The sequence below is a fragment of the Trichoderma harzianum genome (assembly GCF_003025095.1).
Source record: "Trichoderma harzianum CBS 226.95 unplaced genomic scaffold M431scaffold_2, whole genome shotgun sequence".
Taxonomy (NCBI): domain Eukaryota; kingdom Fungi; phylum Ascomycota; class Sordariomycetes; order Hypocreales; family Hypocreaceae; genus Trichoderma; species Trichoderma harzianum.
Genome location: NW_020209250.1, coordinates 3,130,979 through 3,140,800, shown reverse-complemented (window position 1 = coordinate 3,140,800; position 9,822 = coordinate 3,130,979). Strand labels below are relative to the sequence as shown.

Here is a 9,822-nt window from a genome sequence, read left to right as displayed (position 1 = left end):
CCGCATGACGAGTGGCTTCGTTGGTGGTTTGAGGGCTGGAGCCCCGGTGCCCAGACAATGAGATTTGTGGAGTTGTACCCGTGTTGGTTTTCTTTAGTGACGTATTGATGAACAGGTACAACGACTTCAGGCGATCGGCGGCGACGCTTATTTCTTGCACGCCCCCTTGGATGGGTCCCGCGAGAACCTTGGTAGGTTTAAAGGAGGTAGCTGTGCTCCGTAATGGGGTTGTTATTTATAGGCTAGTATTAAGGAGCTGAATGACGCGCTCATGTCGAACCCAGGAAATGGAATATTCATTTTTGTGTGATGATGGCGACAGAGAGTAGGGTTTGGTTACCCCGAAGAAAGCAAGATCGGGATTGTAGTGTGCATCGGCGATTGATTAGATCTAGGCTGAGTTGAGCATGTGAGATAACACGAGCTAACACCAGCATGATACAGCTGGCAGTCAAAAAGAGACAAAGCTTGTTGTACAAACAGAGAGGAGCACGAAGATGACACGCTTTCAATCGGGTTATGTTCTTGGCCCCTGACCAAAGATGAACTCGCGGCAGGCCTACACGATATACAGACGTTATTAAGGGATGCAATGTTCGAGTAAGGAGGACTCCACTCACCTGCTTAAGGACTCCCACTTGTTCCTGAGATTGTAGGAATACCTGTCTGTACTGCGCAATGCTTTGTTCAAGAACCGCCCGGCGTGTTGTGCTGCCTTGACAGATGGCCTTCATCTGAAGCTCCATTTCTTTACGCAAGAAGGGCTTTCCGAGGCTCGTTTCGAAGCTCATCCGGTCGAAGCCCAAGATAAGAGCTACACCAAGTTGAGTTGGCACGAACACTTTCAGTCCACTTCCCCGACCCCCTCTTGCTGAGCCGCCGGCACCTCCTCCTCGGCCACGGCCTCCTCTGCCACGTCCACGACCGCCTCGAGTAGCTGGAGCTTCGTTTGGCCCATCCTCGTCCCCCTCTGTAGCCGCCGTGCCTCCCCGCGTTGTAGTTGCCACGTACTCTCGGTCTTGAATCTTCTGGATGTGCTCCGCCATCGTGGCATCGGTTCCAATGCCATTGGCGTCCATGAGCGCAATCAAATCGGCTTCAGTAAGATAGTTTGGCGGCGATGTTTTACCTTCGGTCATCATTGCCTCGGTAGGCTCGAACTGCTCACCAACGGTGAATCTCGGAAGCTCTGTGCTATCAGTCCAGTTTTCGTATATGTAGACGTCCAAGTAGTTCCTTTCAAGCACAATGATCCCTCGTGTGCTGAAATGCTCATCTCCAAACAGAAGCTCAATATCCGTTGCCATTCCTTTGGCATCTTCTGAGCAACATGCAAGAAATCGGCGCGTAACATACTCGTAGAGCCGTCCCTCGTCATAGGTCAATGCGGTCGGCGCCACGTGCGCGATGGGATGAATAGGCGGATGGGCCTTGTCATCATGTTTTCCTTCTCTTGGTTGTTGAAAACCACCGTTGACGAGCCCCTGAGCAAAGGGGCCCCAGCGTTGGTCTGTTGTCTGTTTCTGAACCAGGGCTCTCAGATTCATGCCCTTATCAAAACGATCGGTTTCTGTCCTCGGATAACTGATGAAGCCTTTATTGTACAGACCTTCGGCTATCGTCATGGCTTGCTGACCAGACATACGAAGCAAGCGTGTCGCCGCCTTCTGAAGCTCGACGGTAGTGAGAGGCAGGGGCTTGAATTTGCGGGTCGGTTTTTCTTGCACCTTGGTGACTTTGGCCTTTTTGGCAGCAAGGCATCGCTCGTATAAGAGCACTGCTGTCATCCGGTCAAAGAGACGGTTACGAGCCCAAGAAAACCGAACTTGCTTCCCCTCTTTCTTGTGCATTAATGAAATGCCCCAGAACGGCTCGGGAACAAAATTCTTGACTCGAAAGTATCTATCCACCACGAAGCCCAGAGTTGGAAACTGGCAAGAACCTACATAATTTCATTTAGTATGAGATAAGGGCTGATTGTTCTTTACGTACCATAGCTAAGAACCAAGTCTGCCAGAGGTCCACCCAGATGCTTGAGGTTATTCGTTATGAAGCGCGTAAACGCGTATCCAATCCGAAGATCCAGTTCGATTCTTGCCGCAACAGCATTAACCTGTTTCTCGTCCAATTCAACAAGACGTCTGGCTGCGGACAGCACATGGCTGGGAAAGGAGGTGTCAGCACAAGGAAATGCCACAAAACAAAAGATAGTCCATACGCTCGTTCCACATTGCTGAATTTGGCACGCTTCACCTGGATACCAGCGTTGCCCTTCCTGGCTGCATCGACAATCTCCTGGCCAATGTGCTCCCCTTCACGATCGCAATCAGTCCATATCACCAGTAGACGAGCATATTTAGCTTGATCGGCTATGTTTTTGGCAATATCCTTTTTATCCTGTTCATTGGTCAGCATAATCTCATACAAATCAGTCTAGCATCACCCACATCATGGACATTTGTCACTATGGGCGCGGTGAAGAGCGATTCTGGCGGAGGATGACTCCAGTTCTTGTACTCGCTTGTGAACTCAACATTGGTCAGATGGCCTGTAACGCAGGTCATGGTAACATTTGAGGATCCCCATTGCTGGCCAAAGTCAAAGTCAAACGAGTAATTCTTGATGAACTTGTTGCGTGTGTTGTGCTTTTGTTGGATTCATGTCAGTTCTCTCACCAAAGATCACGATGGACTACTCGGACGTGGTTGTACGCACTGTCGAGAAAGAGCCTCCAGAGAGATGGCCAGCCACAGCCTTGGAAATAGATGGCTTCTCAGCCACGCAGAGGACTTTCATGGCTCGAGGCTTGAGGGCGGACAAACACCGACGGGTGAAGTGCATGGAGCTCTCCAATCGAGATTCACGTCTCTCTTTTCAGACATCGACCTCCACCAGGCGTTTTTGGGTCACCAATCAGCGGGAATTCCTTCAACTGCCATTCTGCGAAGCTTCACGCTATGCCTGAGCTGCCGAGACTGACGGGGCTGCTCCTTGACAGCTGCACGTGTGGAACAGTGTGCTCGTGATAGTATCAGATCGGATAGAACGAGAGAAGTTGAGCTTGAGCCGAGATTTTACTGGAGCACGGGCAAAGCTGCACCATCGCCCCACCAGAGCTCCAGCTACTGTACATGATGTGGTCAAGTACCAGATCGAGGCCAAGCAGCACATCGCCAAAGCACTGAAACTCCAGGCTAGGGACGGCACTGAAACTGCCTGTACACGCTAACCCGCGCCTCGATCAGCACGGTCGCAGGCGCTGGAGGCAATCGGCCACAGCCAACAACTACGGCCCATTTATTGGTCCGCCACCGATTTTCTGCTTCGTCATAGGCATTGATTCCATCAATCCCTTACATACCTGTGCGAGCACTTGGACCGCCATGGCCGCATATATAAAGTCCATGACGGGGGTTGAGCTGCCCATGCTGGACAAGCTGGTCTCAACCCTCAATTCATTCAACATCTGGCGATCGCCCGCAATGGCTCTGCCCCAGGTCAAATCCCTGCAGGACTGCGTTGACTACTCAAAGGTAGTTGAGCCTTTCCTGCCCCAGCTCTACCAGCTACCCCACCACATCTGGGAGAGCATCGACAGCCTCGACGCCCTGAGAGAGCTCTATGTCACGACGAATCCCTTGATTTCAGGCTTTGCGGCGTCTCTTGTCGTTGGGCTTCTCGCCTTGATTGTGTCCGAGATCAATCGCAACTATTCTCAGATCGACCGGCTGTGGAGCATCCTGCCCAACCTATACGTTGTCCACATCGCGCTCTGGGCACGTGTAGCTGGTTTGCCGCATGGTCGAGTGGATTTGATTGCTCTTTGTACGACCTTATGGAGTGTACGTGTATCTCCTGTGATAAATCGATGTAATTAGGATTCTCAGGGCACTGCTGACATCGGGCTCGTTGCAGATTCGTTTGACGTACAACTACTGGAGACGTGGTGGCTACAACATTGGCTCTGAAGACTACAGATGGTAAGGACACATCACATCACCATGCCGCCTTGCAGTAGAGTACGAGGCAGGCTAACTCTCAGCAGGATGATTGTCAAAGCGCAACTCAACTCAGTTGTCTGGTTCATCTTCAACGTCACCTTCATTTCGTTTATCCAGAGCATCCTCCTGTATCTCTTCTCATGTGTGCCGGCGTACGTCATCTTGCTGTCATCCCAGTTTGAGCCTGAAGTTCAGGCAGTTGATATGGTCTTTGCCGGCGTTGAGATTCTTCTCGTCCTGAGCGAATGGATAAGCGATGGCCAGCAATGGGGTATGTTGAACTCACGGTTGGTTTAAAAGCCGGTTCCCTAACCGTACTAACCTTATGCCAGCTTATCAAACCGCCAAATACAAATACAAGGACACTGGAAAACTTACCAGTGGATACACATCCGCTGAGCTGGATAGGGGCTTCATCACAACCGGCCTCTGGGCTTATAGCCGACACCCTAACTTCTTTGCTGAACAAACCATTTGGTTCATGCTTTACCAATGGAGCTGCTTCGCCACCAACACCCCATATAGCTGGGCTGGCATCGGTGCCGTCCTCTTGGTTTTGCTTTTCCAGGGCTCCACTAACCTTACTGAGAACATCACGTCTGGTAAATATCCAGAGTACAAAGCCTATCAAAATCACGTTGGCATGTTCATCCCCAAGACACTGATTCCGTATGCGACCCCTGGGCCGAAAGTCATCCGGTCGAGCGAGCTGATTAAGCGTGCTGAGCAGAAGCAGAAGCACAAGAAGAAGCAAGGCTGAAATGAAGAACTCTATAAATACCTGCACAATTTCCAATGCTAATGAGCTGCTTCAACGGTGTAAATTAGAAATTTCTACGAAAACAATAGTCGCTATATACGGATAACCAAGAGGGGGGGTTCAGGACATGAGGAAAATGTTGGAAATGCTTTTTGTCTATTATATCATACCGCATCTAAAAAAGAAAGAAAAAAGGTCTAATCTAGAGTCTAAATATCATGAGTCTATGCACCTTGAAGAAGATCACTCAGCTTGTCAGCATAGTAGGCCGGTACCGCGATCGCATCCTCACGATCCCAGTCTGCCTTTTGGTTTACACCGGTCAAGACATGGAGCGTTCCACCCAACTTTCCTTCAATGCCAAATTTGATGTCGGTGTTTAACCTGTCGCCAATCATGCACGTCTTGGCGCGGTCAAGCTGAAACTTTCCCTCCACAGCGTCCATCATGGCCTGGCTTGGCTTTCCGAGAATCGTAGGTTGCTCTCCGACGGCATTGGCAACGGGAATCATGATTGATCCGGCGCCGAGGAAGAACGCATGGTGCATGGGCAAGGTGGAATCCGCATTCGTTGCCAGGAAAATGGCTCCGCGCTGGACGTAGTGGAAGCCCAGCGCGAGCTTCAGGTAGTTGATGTGAAAGTCCAAACCACACAGAACGACACCGACCTCGGGATCCAGGATTGAGCCGTTGGCCATGCCCTCGAAATCAGCTGGCGTGATGTCCCTCCTGAAGTTGGGGTCCGTTCCGCCGATGAAGGGGATGCCCTCGGAGGCCAGCTCCGTCTCGATTCCAGACTCACCGATTGCAAAGACCTTGTTCTTGCCGGGAGGGAGCTTGAGGATGCGGTTGATGTAGATGGCTGCGGAGTAGGAGGAGCCAAAGACATCTTCGGCGTCGCAGGGGATGCCCAGCTTCTCGAGCTTCTTGACGTAGTCCTGCCGTGACTTTGTGGAGTTGTTGGTCACGAACACTACTCTTTTGCCTGGAAAACGAGAAGAAAGAGTGTGAGTGATGAGTTTGAGCTGGTTTGTGTCTCAGGGGGGTTGCCCAACCTTTTGACTTGAGGAGAGAGATTGTCTCGGGAACGCCTTCATACACGTGGTCCCCATTCCATAGTACACCTAGTAAATGTGAGATACTGCCCAGCTCTTTTTGAAAGGGGGATTCCAGCTAACCATCACAGTCGAATAGGAATGTCTATATTTTCATGTGAGTGACCGCCACGAGTGTGAGTTTAGGATGAAATATTAAAATCACTCACGTCAAACTTATCGATGAACTCTTTGATTCCGGCACCGTCGCCGGTGAGATACTTTGGCGTTGCGGCCATTTTCTAAGAGTCTATGTGTTATAGAGGGAATGGATGAAATTTTGGATGAGAAATTTCGTCTCATCAATCACCGTCTTTTTAACTGAGCCGTGATTGGATTCAATCTTACTGAATGTGGCAAGCTTAAGAATGAGTCAAGATGTAGCATTTGCTTGGTGCTTAGTCACGAATTACGCCCGAGACCTTGCACCTGCTGTATTCAGCTGCAGCAGCATATCAGGATCATTTATGACGATTCTATTTATAGAATGAAGAATATTTTGTCTATACAGTCCGCTACAATGAAGCAAGCACTGAACGAATCTAGAATGCGGTCACAAAGGAGCAGCTGTTTTTCAATTTCGATGCTGGGAGTATAGGGTAAGTCAAAAGTATGGGGTTTCGGAGGCAGAAGTGTGGCTGCCGGACTACGTCATAGCAAAGGCAAGCCGGATATACCTTAATTGACAGAAGGGCCAATTTATAAACCGGGTTTCTTTTTAGGTTCATTTTCTCTTAATTCCTAATGCCGTAGATGACGCTTCGGAGACTCAAAGTGAGCCGCGAATCCGAACAACTCACGCCCGAATGCTACATCTTGGCTGTGGGGCATGAATATATTGACATTTGCTCTCCATTTTGCTGCGGGCGTTCAACTTGAAGCCCAAAGATGTTTCTGCATGTATACACACTCGTATTTTGCCTACTGATTTTAGGCAGTAGATGAGCAAGTGTGAATGGGGCTGACCCAATACGCATCATCATGCCAATAGGCTTCGTCGTGGGGGTTGCTTCTATGTAATGAATATTCCTCCGCCAAACTGTCGATTCTCTCAATGGGGCTATGAATGTATTGCTGCCTTATTGGCACTCGTACATACTGCAGCCGAATCCGAAAACATGTGGATGTTGTCACGGGATGGAGGCAGCTTCCGATCAAGTCTTCATGGACGGACTCCGTACGGCGCAGCATTACTCTTACACCAAGTCTCGTTGTATGATCGTCGCTGAACCGGGCGGACTTGCGCTTCCGCGAGTGAAGCCTTTCTAGCCTCTTGTTGTACCGAGCACAAGTCCGTGACGGTGCAAGGCATCCCTGGCGTAACGTGTTCACCAGCTGAGGCAGAGGAGTCGCTTCGTGGATCCCCATTACTCTCACGTCTCATGATTGCTACTATTTGGACGCGAATCACTTCACACTCGTAAAGAGAACAAGGGGACAAGGTAGGCGTATAAACCAAGCACGAGCACGGATATGTGGCTCCCCTCGGTCACACTTTGTATCGGCCAAACTGTCCGGCTTTCAGTTCCGGACAGACGTTGCTCTTATCGGCAATTCCCTGGCTTTAGTGCATAGCCCGATCGCCGTGGCTGATACAAGGCCTCGGAGGACCCTTGATGGCGTAACGTTTTAATGAGGCAAAGCGTCCATGTGGCTACCTCGAAATTATGGATCCCGGCCGAACCGAGAGAAGAAAAAAAAAAAGAACCCCGAACCCCTGCTCAACAGGAGATAAGGCGGCGTTCTGGTCAGTAGACTCATAGACGGCTCACATGGAAAAGCGATAGGACAAGGGTCGGAGTATCGCCAAGTTTGCCCCGAAGACGAGGAAGCATTATTGATGTATTGAAGCTATTTTATTACCTTATTCTGCTAGGCATCAAAGGATTTAACTTCTTAGGTAGTTTTAACAAGGTTCCACGGCCCGGCAAGACTCATCCAGCCCGATGGGGAGTCACTTGCTTGCTTGCATTAGAAATCTGCTAGTAGAGCCTGGACAGCTTGACTCGTGAGCTCTTAGACGCTTCCGATAAGGCGGCGAGAAAAAAATACATGTTCAGATGCTCGGTGAAATAAAAATAGGAACCTCCCACTTTTAAAAATTACTTCTGTCAAACTACAAATACCTCCCACGCTCCCACGCTCCCACTTTGCAAACTCTTCAACTCTCCAACCTAAACACCGTGCTTGAATACCTAACGCAAGCATTCATTACACCTACGTAACAAACAACAACGATTATCCAACGTCTCGCCTGAGTATCACATTTTACCATCTACCAGCTGCGAGACTGCAACTTCCTCTCTATCATCGATGGATACCCAGACACCAAACCCTCGCTTGACCACCGAGTCACTCAGTCTTGCCAACAGCAACTTTTCTACTCCTTCTGTCTCGGCTACCTCAACTCCTACACTAGAATCCCACGAGTTCGTTGGCGGCTTCGCCCACAAGCTCTTGACAAACCCTCTGCCGCCTCTTTCACGCGAGTACCCGAAGCCCGTCAACGAGATCGACGTCAAGGAGGCCCTTGAGCGCCAGCCTGGGAGATGGAGCATCCAGGGCCAGATGAAAGCAAACCAAATCAGAGCCCAACACGCTGCACTCCGACCCGAAGACAAGGATCAGAAAGCGAGAGACTTTGAGGCGGCCAAACGGGAACTACTAGCGTTCCACGACAGCGCCTTACAGAAGGCTTCCGGCGCAGGACGATGAACCCGATTACGTTGACGACTTTACGTGTTTTGCTTTCTATTTGCGTGGCGCAACGGTTAAGCGGAGATATACCCATAGAGAGTGTCCGAGTGGCTACTAGGGAGTAGAGCATCAGCAGGCTAGAGATGTTTTCTGGGGGCGAAAAATGGATTTGTTACGATGAACCTTCACAGTTGGGCCGTGATTCGTATGGCATGACTAGCGAGAATCCTTTACTTGTTGTACTAGAGGGGAACTGGTTGCGAGATGGGCTCAAGTATATACCAACGAGTCGTAATAATGGATATAATACAATGACATATCTGCAATGTCATGAGATGGTCCCGTGTTTACTGGATGCGAGCAGCCAGCGTGAAGCCGTAGCCCACAAGGGCAACAAACTCGACAAGGTTGACGAGCGAAGAGATGCCGTGCAGGATACCAAACTTCTTGTTGAGGGCACGCATCTCATCCGACTTTGTATCCTTGTCATACCACTCCTGTCCGTCTCGCTTGGCTGGTGATGGGGGGTTCATTCATTAGTTCTGGGTTCCCAAGGGCTTCATCTCAACAGATTGAAGGGGTACAGGTCGGGGCTAGCTACCTTGTCCACGGCGGTCCTTCATGGTCTTGATAGTGGCGGGAAGCAGCACGGCAAGCTGGGAGAGGCCGCTGACAAACATGACTGCGATGGGCACCAAGGAGCTCCACTTGTTGGGAGCCTCAAGCAGGCCGCTGATGCCACCCTTGATGCCCAAGAGGGAGTTTCCGGGGAATGTCAGAGCGAGAAACGCGGGGATGGCGGTTTGCATGCCGAAGTAGATGGGGAACAATTTGCTCTGGACGGCGGAGAAGGATGGCCTGTCGACGGTTCGGAACATGACGATGCCATTGATGAAGGACTGCAGTAGCGTGGTGTAATGTAAGCAGCGGTCCAATTCTCATGAGAGCTGAATCGATATGTCTCAGGTGGAAACGTAAGAGATTGAGGTAAGAGGAAGTAGATGGGATCCTTTGTGACGCACATGAAAGAATGTTGTTCCCAGCAGGGTGCCGTATCTAATTCAGTCGAAACATGAAGCCTGGCATTAGCTCACCGATCACTCAAGACACTGTCTTAGATGGAAGAACCCACGAGATGATGTGGTACGGAACCACCGAAGTAATAATTGAGGCGACCATGTTGCCGTTTCCCAGCTAACACCAAGGCTGGGCAAATATGAGGTTGAGGAGCAAAAATACTCAGGTTGGGCTGATATCAACGGTGGTTTCC

The 9,822-nt window shown here is 50.2% G+C and overlaps 5 protein-coding genes across 5 annotated transcripts; 2 read left to right on the top strand and 3 right to left on the bottom strand.

Moving 5' to 3' along the window:
• Positions 1 to 517: 517 nt before the first annotated feature.
• On the bottom strand, positions 518 to 2,796 carry M431DRAFT_73965 (hypothetical protein; the record flags this gene model as incomplete). Its single annotated transcript, XM_024922175.1, has 6 exons — positions 518 to 559; positions 621 to 1,942; positions 1,993 to 2,162; positions 2,219 to 2,397; positions 2,457 to 2,645; positions 2,716 to 2,796. The coding sequence occupies 6 exons, from the start codon at positions 2,794 to 2,796 to the stop codon at positions 518 to 520; spliced, it is 1,983 nt and encodes a 660-aa protein (XP_024779262.1).
• A 686-nt stretch (positions 2,797 to 3,482) lies between these two features.
• M431DRAFT_491191 (hypothetical protein) lies at positions 3,483 to 4,761 on the top strand (the record flags this gene model as incomplete). The annotated part of the gene is made up of 4 exons (XM_024916879.1): positions 3,483 to 3,842; positions 3,916 to 3,980; positions 4,046 to 4,272; positions 4,334 to 4,761. The coding sequence occupies 4 exons, from the start codon at positions 3,483 to 3,485 to the stop codon at positions 4,759 to 4,761; spliced, it is 1,080 nt and encodes a 359-aa protein (XP_024779261.1).
• Positions 4,762 to 4,985: 224 nt separating this feature from the next.
• On the bottom strand, positions 4,986 to 6,094 carry M431DRAFT_76555 (hypothetical protein; the record flags this gene model as incomplete). Its single annotated transcript, XM_024922476.1, has 4 exons — positions 4,986 to 5,746; positions 5,817 to 5,885; positions 5,940 to 5,961; positions 6,026 to 6,094. The coding sequence occupies 4 exons, from the start codon at positions 6,092 to 6,094 to the stop codon at positions 4,986 to 4,988; spliced, it is 921 nt and encodes a 306-aa protein (XP_024779260.1).
• A 2,074-nt stretch (positions 6,095 to 8,168) lies between these two features.
• On the top strand, positions 8,169 to 8,570 carry M431DRAFT_76022 (hypothetical protein; the record flags this gene model as incomplete). The annotated part of the gene is made up of 1 exon (XM_024922422.1): positions 8,169 to 8,570. The coding sequence occupies one exon, from the start codon at positions 8,169 to 8,171 to the stop codon at positions 8,568 to 8,570; it is 402 nt and encodes a 133-aa protein (XP_024779259.1).
• Positions 8,571 to 8,899: 329 nt separating this feature from the next.
• M431DRAFT_76598 (hypothetical protein) lies at positions 8,900 to 9,731 on the bottom strand (the record flags this gene model as incomplete). Its single annotated transcript, XM_024922477.1, has 4 exons — positions 8,900 to 9,066; positions 9,154 to 9,451; positions 9,575 to 9,608; positions 9,685 to 9,731. 4 exons carry the CDS (start codon positions 9,729 to 9,731, stop codon positions 8,900 to 8,902), a joined length of 546 nt encoding a protein of 181 aa, XP_024779258.1.
• Between the last annotated feature and the right edge of the window lie 91 nt (positions 9,732 to 9,822).